The 14,515-nt window shown below is 45.3% G+C and overlaps 1 protein-coding gene across 1 annotated transcript in view; it reads right to left on the bottom strand.

The window, feature by feature from the left end:
* The window catches only part of psda (pleckstrin and Sec7 domain containing a), a 36,377-nt gene that overhangs the window by 12,831 nt on the left and 9,031 nt on the right, over positions 1 to 14,515 (bottom strand). Inside the window, exons 7-10 of the mRNA XM_084376296.1 lie at positions 1,088 to 1,285; positions 918 to 998; positions 571 to 683; positions 420 to 478 (exon numbers count right to left, since the gene is read on the bottom strand). Coding sequence (XP_084232422.1) covers positions 420 to 478; positions 571 to 683; positions 918 to 998; positions 1,088 to 1,285 — 451 coding nt within the window. The remainder of the gene's footprint in view (positions 1 to 419; positions 479 to 570; positions 684 to 917; positions 999 to 1,087; positions 1,286 to 14,515) is intronic.

The raw sequence follows: 14,515 nt of genomic DNA, 5'->3' as shown, positions 1-14,515 counted from the left end.
CACTCCTGCTCTCACACACACACACACACACACACACACACACACACACACACACACACACACACACACACACAGCTCAGTGTAGTTGGACAGCTTGTTGCCATGGTAACAGCAGTCACTTCCTTAAACAAGTGAGCAGAAGTGTCATCGCTTCATGAAGTGCACACGTACACACACACGTACAGAGTTCACACACACACACACACGTACAGAGTGTGTGAAGACTGGCTCGGGTCGACAGCACCAGAACACTAAATATCAGACGATCATGATTTAATATTAGTGGTGATGTAGAGATTATCTCATGTCAATAAATAATAATCAAGCTATCATTGAAATGTTTCAAGAGCCTTCAATGGACCAAATAAGGACTTCCTGTTGGTCAGCTGACTGAACATGAAGGTTTAAATGTGACTCACGTTTCCATGAAGGTCCGTGTTCAACAGCATCACAGCACAGGTCAGAGTGTGGACGCTGTCTGAGACACAGAGACACAGACAGGTGAGACACAGACAGGTGAGACACAGACAGGAGACAGAAAGACAGACAGGTGAACAGGCAGACAGGTACCTTCAGTGGTCTCACTCTCTGGGTTACTCTGTCGGTACCTCCTGGAGAACTGGGCCAGGACTCTCTCTCTCTCCTGTGTCTCGCCCATCAGAGCGAACTGTCTCAGAAACATCCTGAACACACAAAACTCTCCGTCAACCTCAACAGTCAGGGAGCTCTGTGATTGGCTGGCTGTCAGTGAAATGCACCATGGGAGTCGTAGTTTTCTTCTTATGTTTTGAACCGAGCTGTTCTGATGATTCGACAGTTTCCTCTTCACTGCTGCTCAGTTTAATCTGATCATCTGTCGTCTGAAGAGCTGAATGTAGTTTCATGTTGATTAGACATCAATAAAGATCAGAACTGACCTGAGCGCCTGGTCGATGGTCATACCGGTGAAGTTAAAGTTACTCAGATATTCCTCCGCCACCATCTGACTGAACTCGTTACTGCAGACAGACACACGGGAGCAAATGTAACCAATCAGAGTTGATCAGGACCTACTGAATATGTAATGAGCTCAGGAACACACACTGACTTCTTGCTGAGGTGTCGAGCCACGTCGGACTTTCTGAAGCCGTCCAGGTTGTAGAGGCGTTTGGCGAGACGTTTGGCGGCCTGCAGGTCGGCCTTCGTGCCGTTCGCCAGCGCATCGTCGCTGCCGCCGAGCGCCAGGCGCTCCGCCACGTCGGCCTGAGGGTACAGCAGCTCGGGGGGGCGGTTCACCGGACGCTCCCTGACAACACACACACACACACACACACACACACACACACTTTGAGGACTTTCAGGTCCCTTTTTGGTCAGAGTGAAAATACTAACAAGACTTCTGGTTCCTGTTCTCAGAGTTCGTCCTGTCAGCAGAAGAACACAGTTATCAGGCAGCTTCATTAATAATGAGAACATCATGTCACAGTTTGTTTAACATGACGAGCAGAGAAGGAAACCTGCTGCTGAGAAAGAAGTTCATGTAGAACATTTGCTGAATTTACAAGAAGCTCCAATGCTGAAGACTTTCACAACAGTTATAAAGTTGTTTTAACTCAACAACTCTTAAAATCACCACATTTGTTCAGGGAGTCTGGTGATGTTGTGTTACTGGTCTTTAAACATGTATGTGGGAAGTTTCTGCTGCTGCTTCACATTAACAGCTTTAAAATGGAGGCTGTTTGTCACGAAGTTAGCGTAGCTTCATTAGCGGTGCTGTTCTTGTTATAAAGGTGTTTAAAATATCACAGAGAGGAAACTCATCATCCAGGTAAACTACCTCACCTGGATGGAGAAACACTCGCACCATGTCAGTGCTACAACCCCCCAAACCCTGTTAGACGTCAGGTCACATGATTTAAATCTTCTCCTTAGACTTCTGAGGATAATGGACGCCATGACATCACAGCTGCAGCTGACTCAGAGGAGCGTCCTGGTCTTCACAGTATGTGCAGGGAGGTAAGTGATGTTGTTGAACCCGGGGTCAGACTGACATCCATTATAACTTCATCATAACTTCTTGCCTCATAAATGTCAAATTTAAACGTTTTTCTTCGTCGTCAGCAGTAACCCTCTGACTGTTGTCTGTTTCCATGGTAACGGGGCAAACAGGAACTGCTGGCAGCTGAAGACAGACTGACTTCATGCAGCTTTAGCAGAACCAAAACAGACTCATCCAAAAAAAATTACAGGACATCAAAGAACATTAGCTTATGTTAGCATGTTAGCAGGCTAAACCAAGAGTGGACATGGTCAACAGTTTACCTGCTAAACATCAGCACGTTAGCGTTGTATGTTAGCATTTAGCTCACTGTGTCTGCGTGTATATCCTCACACAGCTGTTAGCATGACTGTTAGCACTCACATCTGGCTCTATGAACAGTGACGGTGTCCAGTTTGGGACATTTTCTGTCCGTATCTTCAGTTACACATCGTTAGCATCCAGACTGAACATCTGTCTGTTAGAAATATGTGATAAATAATAAACAAGCAGCTCCAGCTGTCCTCAATGCAAATCATCACCTCCAGTCACATCACATGTGAAACATCCTCATCAGTTACACTTTATAACCGTGATACTTTCCATTGATTGATTGTATGAACGTGCTGTAGCAGTGCTGTTTCCTCCAGCAGCCTCTCAGACTGCAGTCTATTTATATCTGCAGTGTTTGCTGCTGCATCGACCGGCGTCCCCTCAGGGATCAATACACTTTCATTTACTCTCAGTTTACCCGAGCTGAGGAGAATTATTTTTAATTCAACGCACCTCTCTGTTGTTGTTGTTGTTGTTGTTGTTGTTGTTGTTGTTGTTGTTGTTGGACTGAGTCCGTCCTTCATCGCTGCCTCTCTTTACACAAAACGACTTAAAAAAGAAAGTGGACCAGGAGGAAACGGAGCCACAGTGTGAATGAGAGTCAGAAATGAGAAGTGGTTGAACCACAGCGTGGTCTCCATCTACTTCCCTTAATGAACTCCAACTTCCCTTCAGTGGGCCGGGCTCGCTCAGGTGTTTCAGGACGGTGTTTGATTTAAAGGGGAATTACACCTATTTTACTCATACAGCTCAGTTTATAGTTAATACAGATCTGCTGAGACCCTGATGATGTCACAGTGATGTCATCAGGGTGATAGATGACAGCTAGCAGAACAACCACACCCGTTAGGATGAAAATGCAGTGTGAAAGTGTCCGTAGAGAACTAGAGAACGTGGAGAAAGTCACCAGACTCCCTTAACAACTGTGGTGATTTTAAGAGTTGTTGAGTTAAAACAAACTTTATAACGTTGTGAAACTCTGACTCATCGTCTCCTTCTTGTAAATTCAGCAAATGTTCTGCAAGAACTTCTTTCTGTCTTTGTGTAGAAACATGGAGTCTGTTTGTCCCAGTGATGTTTATTTGAATATAGAGCAGGAAGTGACACCTGATCACAGGTGTCACTTCCTGCTCACCTGATCACAGGTGTCACTGAAGAATGTGATGAACAGTTTAAAGTTACAGGCAGTTTTATTTGGGACATTTTTTGACGCAGCAGATTAAATCATTAATTTCTGTATGTTTCGTTTCTTTTAGACTAGTTGACTCATCAAGTTTAAATTGAGTGTAAACGTCAGTTGAACGAGTCGTGAGGATCCTCTCACGCCTCAGAGACTGCGGCTCTCTGGTGTTCGTAGTATTTCCTGGCGTGTCGACGACAGAACAGAGTGAATGTGAGTGCGGATGTTTCTGTCGGCGAGTCCTTCCTCCACCAACACAACCCATTCATCCAGGACAGAAATAACCTCTTCACTCAACAGGACGTCAGGAAATTCTTGTTTTTTTTGTTGATGTTTTTTTACCCAGCAGCCACTGGGGGCCGGTCAATGTCTGCCTGCAGCGTCCACTTCCACTGACTGACCAGACGAGTACGAGGACAGAAAACTCAACAGATGACGGTCTGTGAGGTGGAGAGACTCTTTCAGATCTGCTGCTTCTTTTATTCCAGAACTAAATAACGTCTCATTTATTCACTTAAATACAGAAAAGTTTTACAAAATGCTGCGTTCATGGACAAAACTACTGATGAACCAATCAGAGGTAAATAAAGATGAATCGCTCAAAGAGTCAAACTCTGCTGAAGCTGTAAACTAAATGTGATTTTAATCTTCTGAGTCAAACAGTGAATGAACAGTTCAGACGTCAGATCATCATCTGTCCTCCAACACAACACAACACCACAAACTGACTCACACCACTTCTTGTTTTCTCCTCGACAGCCGGAGACACTGACACACTGAAGCACTGAGCAGATGGACACACACACACACACACACACACACACACACACACACACACACACACACACACCTGGTAATCAGACATTTCTGATTGTACTAAATGAAACCAACCAGATTAGATGTTCATCAGTGAGATCTGTTGTGTTGAAAGGTGTGTTTTAACTTTAAGACGGAGCCAGGCTATCTGTTTCCTCTGCTTCCAGTCTTTATGCTAAGCTAAGCTACGATCTCACTCTCTCACGTGAATCACTTCTTTAAGATCAACACAGGCGTTAACTTTCACCTCCGTCATTCAGGCACATTTCCTCCAGAGAAGTGTGAACTCCACCACAGTGTGACCTCGTTCTGCTTCATCACATCACGCTGTCTCTGTGTAACCTGCCTGCTAACGTGAGCTAATGTTTCACATCCATCTTTGACACTGACCTCAACCCTCTGGCAGCCATTTTGACTTCATTCTCAGCATGAGAAACTGAACCAATACGTAGAAGAAGTAGTTTTTCTTGAGCGGGACAGCAAAGATAAAAGTGGCTCTCATATAATATTGTGTTGAAGAGCATCAACAATAATTCAGATTTCTCGTTACTGTGAACAAATAAAACCTAAAACCAGGGATTTACTGAGGAAGCTGCATCTTATGACAACAAACAAGACATCAGTTCTGTTTTCTGATAATAATGTTGAAACTGAACCACCAGCATAATGCACAGGTGAACTATAATACATATTTTGAGTTATCATCATTAATGTCCCAGTTTTCACCTTGTTAACCTCCGACAGCTTCAGGACGTCTGAGCTGAACATCTTTCTGCGCTCTGGCAGCGACAGCAAACCACAAAACACCAACACAGAAAAATGTGACAGTGTGAACCAGACTCTCCAAACACTATACATCTAATTCACCAGAACCAAAGACACAAACAGATCCAGAACAGAACAGAACAGAACCCTGAACGCCTCTGAGCTGAGGCCGGTTCATCTCACCGTCACAGACAGAAACTAAAGACAAAGACTGACCAACAGAGAAAACAGAAGAGTCAGAGAGGAGGAGAGAAGAAGAGAAGAAGAGAAGAAGAGGAGAAGAGGAGAAGAGGAGAAAGAGAAGAAGAGAAGAAAGAGAAGAAGAGGAGAAGAGGAGAGAAGAAGAGGAGAAGAGGAGAAGAGGAGAAGAGAAGAAGAGGAGAAGAGGAGAGAAGAAGAGGAGAAGAGGAGAAAGAGAAGAGAAGAAGAAAGAGAAGAAGAGAAGAAGAGAAGAAGAGAAGAAAGAGAAGAGAAGAAGAAAGAGAAGAAGAAAGAGAAGAAGAGAAGAGAAGAAGAAAGAGAAGAAGAGGAGAAGAGGAGAAGAGGAGAAGAGGAGAAAGAGAAGAAGAGAAGAAAGAGAAGAAGAGGAGAAAGAGAAGAAGAGAAGAAGAGGAGAAGAGGAGAGAAGAAGAGGAGAAGAGGAGAAAGAGAAGAGAAGAAGAAAGAGAAGAAGAGAACAAGAGAAGAAGAGAAGAAAGAGAAGAGAAGAAGAAAGAGAAGAAGAGAAGAGAAGAAGAAAGAGAAGAAGAGGAGAAGAGGAGAAAGAGAAGAAGAGAAGAAGAGGAGAAGAGAAGAAGAGGAGAAAGAAAAGAAGAGGAGAAAGAGAAGAAGAGAAGAGGAGAAAGAGGAGAAGAGAAGAAGAGGAGAAGAGAAGAAGAGGAGAAGAGAAGAAGAGGAGAAAGAGAAGAAGAGGAGAAAGAAAAGAAGAGGAGAAAGAGAAGAGAAGAAGAGGAGAAGAGGAGAAAGAGAAGAAGAGGAGAAAGAGAAGAAGAGGAGAAAGAGAAGAAGAGGAGAAAGAGAAGAAGAGAAGAAGAGGAGAAAGAGAAGAGAAGAAGAAAGAGAAGAAGAGGAGAAAGAGAAGAAGAGAAGAAAGAGAAGAAAGAGGAGAAGAGGAAGTACGAACAAATATAGAGACAGAAGAAAGAGTCAGAGTCAGACAGGCTGTTATTTTCCAGGGTGTGTCGGTCCGATTTCATTCATCCAGTCTGGAACCACAACAACCAAACCACCGACACACAACATGAGCTCCAACACCCATCAGGCTGCTCTCACTCTATATTTACATCTAACACACAACTAACACACAACTAACACACAACTAACACACAACAAACACACAACTAACACACAACAAACACACAACTAACACACAACATGAGCTCCAACACCCATCAGGCTGCTCTCACTCTATATTTACATCTAACACACAACTAACACACAACTAACACACAACTAACACACAACAAACACACAACTAACACACAACTAACACACAACATGAGCTCCGTCGCTCATCAGGCTGCACTCACTCTATATTTACATCTAACACACAACTAACACACAACAAACACACAACATGAGCTCCGTCGCTCATCAGGCTGCTCTCACTCTATATTTACATCTAACACACAACTAACACACAACAAACACACAACATGAGCTCCGTCACCCATCAGGCTGCTCTCACTCTATATTTACATCATCGCTAAATCTGTCTCACTTCCTGTCTGAGGCTCACCGCTTCCTGCTGAGGAGACATCTTTAAAAAGTCCTCAAACACACAACAACCACACTAACACACACAACAACCACACAAACACACTACAAACAGTTTCATGTTTGATAACGTTCAATAAAACAGCTGAAACAAACGTCCATCCATCCTTCAGTCCATCCATCCATCCATCCATCCTTCAGTCCATCCATCCATCCAACCATCCATCCATCCATCCTTCAGTCCATCCATCCTTCAGTCCATCCATCCATCCATCCTTCAGTCCGTCCATCCATCCATCCTTCAGTCCGTCCATCCATCCATCCATCCTTCAGTCCATCCATCCATCCAACCATCCATCCATCCATCCTTCAGTCCATCCATCCTTCAGTCCATCCATCCATCCATCCTTCAGTCCGTCCATCCATCCATCCTTCAGTCCATCCATCCATCCATCCTTCAGTCCGTCCATCCATCCATCCTTCAGTCCGTCCATCCATCCATCCATCCTTCAGTCCGTCCATCCATCCATCCATCCTTCATCCATCCATCCATCCTTCAGTCCATCCATCCATCCTTCAGTCCATCCATCCTTCAGTCCATCCATCCATCCATCCTTCAGTCCATCCATCCATCCTTCAGTCCATCCATCCTTCAGTCCATCCATCAGTCCATCCATCCATCCTTCAGTCCATCCATCCATCCATCCATCCTTCAGTCCATCCATCCATCCTTCAGTCCATCCATCAGTCCATCCATCCATCCTTCAGTCCATCCATCCTTCAGTCCATCCATCCATCCATCCATCCTTCAGTCCATCCATCCATCCTTCAGTCCATCCATCCTTCAGTCCATCCATCCATCCTTCAGTCCATCCATCCTTCAGTCCATCCATCCATCCTTCAGTCCATCCATCCATCCTTCAGTCCATCCATCAGTCCATCCATCCATCCTTCAGTCCATCCATCCTTCAGTCCATCCATCCATCCATCCATCCTTCAGTCCGTCCATCCATCCATCCATCCTTCAGTCCGTCCATCCATCCATCCTTCAGTCCGTCCATCCATCCATCCTTCAGTCCGTCCATCCATCCATCCTTCAGTCCATCCATCCATCCTTCAGTCCATCCATCCATCTGTCTTAATCTCTTAAATATCAATGTATAGTATTTGAGCCTCTGTCCGTCTGTCTCTCCGTCTGTCTCTCCATCTGTCTCTCTGTCTGTCTCTCCGTCTGTCTCTCTGTCTGTCTCTCTGTCCATCTGTCTCTCTGTCTGTCTGTCTCTCTGTCAGTCTCTCTGTCTGTCTCTCTGTCCGTCTGTCTCTCTGTCTGTCTGTCTCTCCGTCTGTCTCTCTGTCCGTCTGTCTCTCTGTCTGTCTGTCTCTCTGTCAGTCTGTCTCTCTGTCTGTCTCTCCGTCTGTCTCTCCGTCTGTCTCTCCATCTGTCTCTCTGTCCGTCTGTCTCTCTCTCCGTCTGTCTCTCTGTCTGTCTGTCTAACAGATGTAGTTTGTTGTGTGTCTTCTGTTAAATCTGACTGATGAACGAGTCCTCAGTCCGCCTGATGTCCCAGTGAAGACCACCGGGACATGTTCACACTATCATTCATCAGTGAAATGATACAACCGTCTCCTGACTGAAGCCTCCTGCCTCCATCAGCTCCTCTCTGAAACCCGTCAGTGTGCAGGGAGGCAGCAGAAGGCTGTAAACAGTTCACATGCTCTGCTCAGGCCCGGCTGTGAACACGTCTCTGATCTATAATAGATGATCAGAAGAAACTTAAAACAGCAAACTTCCTCCAAACTGCAGCGGAGACGCTCTGCCTGCAGGCCTGGACTCAGCAGAAAGGTCTGAAGACACAGGAAGCTTCATCATGGAGTCTGTTTGAAGTGATGCAGAGACGTGTTCCTGCTGAGTCAGAGCGACCGCTTCATCGCTTTAACACCAGAACTGAACCACACCAGGATGGACGGGAGGAGCCGGTCCACCAGGAGGACCCACAGGTCCAACTCAGGGTCACGTGATATCACCAGACTGTCAGTGAAGGTCAAAGGTCAGTGTGTCCTCTGATATGTAGCAGATTCCTGATTTGTTTCAGCTCTCCTTCATTCAGTTTGAAGAGGCTGACGTACAGAGAGCCAGGAGGGTCAAAACACTTTCTCCTGTCTGACTTTCACTGTGAAGAAGCTGCTGCTTGTTATTTCTCTGATGAGACTGTTGGAGCAGTGATGGAGCAGTGATGGAGGAAGTATTCAGATCCTCTCCGTCAGTAAAAGTACAAACAACACAGAGTAAAAGTACTCGTATCATTTAAAATGATACTTAAAGCTACAAGAACCTTCATTTTCTGCTGACTCTGGCGCCCCCTGTGGACAAAAGACGCTAACTTTGTTTTACCCCCAGATTCCACCGAGCACGTCTTCCCAACCACCAGGTCATGGACCGGTACCGGGTCGTTCAGTACAACGAGCTGTATGGAGACATTTTCTGTTTTTTTGGTTGTTTTTTCCGTTTTAAGAGTCTCCAGCTACCAGAAGTGTTCGTGGACTACGACGCGTGACTTTCATCATCATGGAGAGGAGATGATGAGTTTACGGTTTTAGGTGAACTGTTCCTTTAAGCGACTTATTATTATTATTATTGTTATTAAAGTTGCCAAACTTTGTCTGGTTGCAGCTCCTCAAGTTTGAAGAATTTTAGTTTTTAATCACAATAAACACATAAATAAATAAAGTATATTTTATCTCTGACTGTCACTCAGACAAAACGAAACATCTGAGGACTATTTTTCTAATCAAATAACGATCGATTAATTCATCAGAAACTGAATAATATCAGATATTTGAGCCTGGAGATCCTGAGCAGCGGACTCACCTGTACACAGCGGGGTAGGGCGGGGAGTACAGGTACCTGTCCTCCAGAGCCCCGCCCCCCCAGCAGAGCAGGTAGCTGGCCATGTTGGCGAGGCCCCGCCCACTTTTACAGCCAGCCTGTGATGTCAGCGGCCGAGCAGCCGCTAATCAGCCGACATCCACATCGATGTCCTCTGAGCCGAGAGGAGGCGTTACCGAGGGAAACCGGGTGACATCATCCAAACGTTAATGTGATGACATCATAAAAACACGACATCATCTGTTCCTGCTTCAGCCTGTCGGTCCTTGTGTTTCCTGCTCCGGCAGCAGCAGCGTCTCCTCCTGTAATCCGTCTGTTCTCAGTCTGCTTCACTTCTCCTCCTCGCTGCTGTCAGCTCCTGCCTCCCCCTCCTCCTCCTCTTCTTCTTCTACCTCCTCCCCCTCCTCCTCTTCCTCCCCCTCTTCCTCCTCCTCTTCTTCTTCTCCGTTTCTTCAACACTTTTAAAATCTCAGCGGCAGCTTTTCTCTCAACAACTTCACAGCACAACTTTCTCTCTCGTTCTCGTCTCAGTCGGCTCTCCTCCTCCTCCCCTCTCGTCCATCAGCTGGCTTATTTTCCTCCTCTGAGGGGGGAGGAGGTTTGTGTTTCCTCCCCTGTTTGACCCAGGACGCCCCTCCCCCTCCTCTCCTCCCCTCCTCCTCCTCCTCCTCCTCATGTCCTCTCCTTCCCCTCTTCCTCTCTTTGTCTCCTCTTACCTTCCTTTCACTCCATCGACCTTCCTGGAAGTTTTTATCTGACACGTTTCTCACTTCTCTTCTTACAAACATGAAGACGCTTGAATCCAGCGAGAGAACAGCAGAAGAACTGGTTCTGCACAAAGAGTCTGACTCTATAAGAAGCAACGAGCAGAACCAGGACGAAAACAAAGAGCTGGTTATAAAAACTGTCCGTTAGAGAAAGTAATTAAAGCTTCCTGTCGTTAAACTGATCTGTACTCTGATTGTAATGTTCATGTCTTTTTTACATCTTTGGGTATAAAATCTACTTTAAACATACAGTTTCTATTCATACAAAAATATTTTAAATGTTTAAGTTTTGTCTTTTAGTTCATATGTAGAGTAAAAATACAACTCTGTTGACAATTCAACCAGGTTTGCTCATAAAAATATAATTTCTAAATGAATCATAAGGATGAATTATTGTGCAAAAAAACTTGATTTAAAAATAATAAAACACAAAAAACTACAAACAAAATGTGAATACTACAAAATAAAAGTCTTTTCATTAGTTTTGCTCCGCTAATTAACTAACTCAGTGACTTCAAACTTTCATTAATGCCACTGAAGAACGTCTACGAGCTGCAACAACTCCGAGCATAAAACAGGTCAGAGGTCAGAGGTCACGACACCCAGACAACAGATGCAAAAGATCCACAGAGAGGAGGAGGTGAGGAGGAGGAGGAGGTGAGGGGGAGGAGGAGTGTTCAGGGAGTGTCTCTGACAGGAGTGGGAGGTCTTTCTTTCCATCCCGTCTCTGAAACCCCGGCTGAATGAACCCATCTGGAATTTCCCTCTATAGGCTGATAGAAGTGTGTGTGTGTGTGTGTGTGTGTGTGTGTGTGTGTGTGTGCGTCTGCGTCTGCGTCTGCGTCTGCGTGTGTGTGTCTCATTAGACTGGGATGCAGAAGAAGAAGAAGACAGAAACTCAGTTTGTTTGTTGACTGGAAACAATAAAGTTTGTGTTTGAATGTGAGCACTGTGCATCCACACCCAGTGGAGGAGGAGTAGGAAGAGGAGGGAGGAGGAGGAGGAGGAGGAGGAGGAGGAGGAGGAGGAGGGAGGAGGAGGAGAACGAGGAGGAGGAAGAGGAGGGAGGAGGAGGAGGAGGAGGAGGAGGAGGAGTGGAGCGAGGCCAAAGGAAAACAGAGGAACTCCTCCAGCTGCACTTTCACTGTTTTCATTTCTCCCCTTCAGTTCATGAGTTCAGAGTTTCAACAAGAGAAAAAGTTTCATCACTGCCTGAAAATCCAGATTCATTTTCTGTTCATCTGAAAACCAACTGGCTCTGACGTCCTGTGATTTCACTAACTGGGCCTGCGGCTGCTGTTAGCTGCAGCTAAAGCTAATAGAAGATCTTTGCTCATTGCTCTGGAGACCAGCGATGCACAGAGACACCTGAGTGAGGAAGTTGTCCCGCTGGGTGTTTGGTCAGTTTTGTAACATATTAATTAAAAGACGTATGAACGTCTGTTCTCTGCACTCTGTCCACCTTATTCCTCCCCGTGTGATACTGCTCCAGCTAACCTGGTCCACAGAGCGACCGGAGCAGCGTGTCATTCATCCATGAAGATCAACACTGTCGAGTGACTGCTGCCACTATCATTATAGCTTAGCCCACTTAGCTAATGTTTTTAAAGCCTTGAAAGTGCTGCTGGTGCTTCAGTTATTATCAGATTTTTTAACTACACTAGTTCTGATGAGCGACAGACGTATCACCCATACTCCTTTCCCCAGTTACACAGCTAGCATGCTACCAAAGTTAGCGAACATGCTGTTGAACTTTCACTGAGATAAAACGTACAGAGCTGCATTACATTCATCAGTTAGCTAAAGCTGTTTATGCTAACTGCCTGCCACACACAGTCTTCAAAATCTTCTGCAAAGTTCAAATCTTTCAACATACGAGTCATTTTAAAAACACACGAGGATCACGGAGGCTCCCGCAGGACTGACTGAACAGAGCTGTGAGGAAGCAGCCGTCAGTCTGGTGTCAACATGACGGGACTGTAACACTGAGAGTGCCTAAAACCAGCAGCCGTCTGATGTAAAGACGTTTCCACGTGTTCTTGTAGAGATCTTGACGACTCTCTGCTGTTTGAAACTAAAACACTGACGACTCTCTGAGCCTTAAACAAAGGTTTCCTGAGGTGAGCCGACACTCAGACGTGGAGTGAATAATAAGATGTCGGCTCGTTGTTAAATACAGACTTTACAGCGTCTGTAATAGCAGAGCAGCAAACCTCCAACACACAGTGTAACTGAACACACTGACTCAGCCTGAGAGCAGAACTGCTGCCGGTTCTGGTCGGTGGTTTGGTTAAATGTACGACACGAGAGGATGTGGAAGCAGAACCGATCAAGAAGAAGACCAGCACAGAGAAACACGTCGTCCTGAGACCAGGATCTGAACTGTTGCTCCTCTCAGACGGACCAATCAGGTTCAAGAGTTACTACAAACCAGATCAACACCACTATGACACCAGCGGATCCACAGCAGGGTCTTTCTCTAATCATCCAGATCACCAAATCCTCATCAGTTCATCCTGGATCGTGGCGGATACTTGCTCCAAATTTAAAAAAATTCCATCGAGGCGTTTTTGAAACGTCACGTTCAGAAGATGTGACGGACGGATGGACGACCTGAACTCAACATCCATACATCCAGTGAATCCTGGTCCCAGTCTGCAGTGTCACGTCCTCCTGATGTGCTCCACCCCCCCGAAGAGTCAACACCTTGTTAGTTTGAGGCTAACGCTAACCTGAAGCTAACCTGAAGCTAACCTGAAGCTAACCTTTGATCATTTTCAGTATTTTCAGTCTTTTATTAGAAAGTCGACAGCATGTTGAGCTCCGTTTGCTTTGTTCATGTTTTCTACGTTTCAGAAGCGAGATGTCGATCTAATATATGAAAATAAATCTGAAGTTTTCATTTTGTAAAAATTAATCAAAGTCTTCAAAGAAGTTTAAACCAAACGTACGAACAACAGAAATAAAAACAATGACTGAAAATCAAGAACCAAACATTTGTGTTTCTGATTAAGGGGATAAAAGTCTTGTTGGATTTTGAATTCAAAGGAATCCTTCAGCACCAGAGTCCAACAGGAGTTTCACAAACGTACCTGAATCCAAAAGGATTTTATTGTAACCAGCAGAATAAATCCTGACGGAACCAAACGTTCTTCTCAGAGGATTCCTGACGGACTTTTAGAAACTTCAGATAAGTTGGGAATCCCAGCAGCCTTTTTGACTCAGGTGGTAACTAATCAACATCTATATGAGGGAGAGTCTGAGAAATAAATCTCTGTCCTCCTTTACACGGCACCACTCAGGGTTCTGCCGTGGTTCTGACCTGCAGAACCTCCTGCTGGTCGTGTGACCTGCAGAACCAGGAGCTGACCCGTGACACAGCCTCTCTCTCTCTCTTTGTCTGAGTTAATCTCTGACATCACTTCACACGCTCCAGGAAGTTAAGCTGCCGTTGCCGCGGTTACCGCAGACACAGTCTGGCCAGGTGCCAGATGTGATTGGCCGCCCGACAGGAAGGAAGGAGCAGGTACGAAAACAACAAACAGAGTCGAGTCGAGTAACTAAGTACATTTACTCAAGTGCAGTTGCAAAGTACAACTTTGACTTTACATTACATTTATTTTATAACTTTAGTTAGATTCAGATAAATACTGCAGCAAGAGATGTGATGCTGGTTCTGTCTGGGTTCTGTCTGTTCTGTCTGTTCTGTCTGTGTTCTGTCTGTGTTCTGTCTGTTCTGTCTGTGTTCTGTCTGTTCTGTCTGTGTTCTGTCTGTGTTCTGTCTGTTCTGTCTGTGTTCTGTCTGTTCTGTCTGTTCTGTCTGTTCTGTCTGTGTTCTGTCTGTTCTGTCTGTTCTGTCTGTGTTCTGTCTGTTCTGTCTGTTCTGTCTGTGTTCTGTCTGTTCTGTCTGTTCTGTCTGTTCTGTCTGTGTTCTGGCTGTTCTGTCTGTGTTCTGTCTGTTCTGTCTGTTCTGTCTGTTCTGTCTGTGTTCTGTCTGTGTTCTGGCTGTTCTGTCTGTGTTCTGTCTGTTCTGT

The sequence above is a fragment of the Pagrus pagrus genome (genome assembly GCF_965226575.1).
Source record: "Pagrus pagrus genome assembly, chromosome: 15".
Lineage (NCBI taxonomy): Eukaryota > Metazoa > Chordata > Actinopteri > Spariformes > Sparidae > Pagrus > Pagrus pagrus.
The sequence above is the reverse complement of the archived record's forward strand: the minus strand, read 5'-3'. Positions and strand labels throughout refer to the sequence as shown.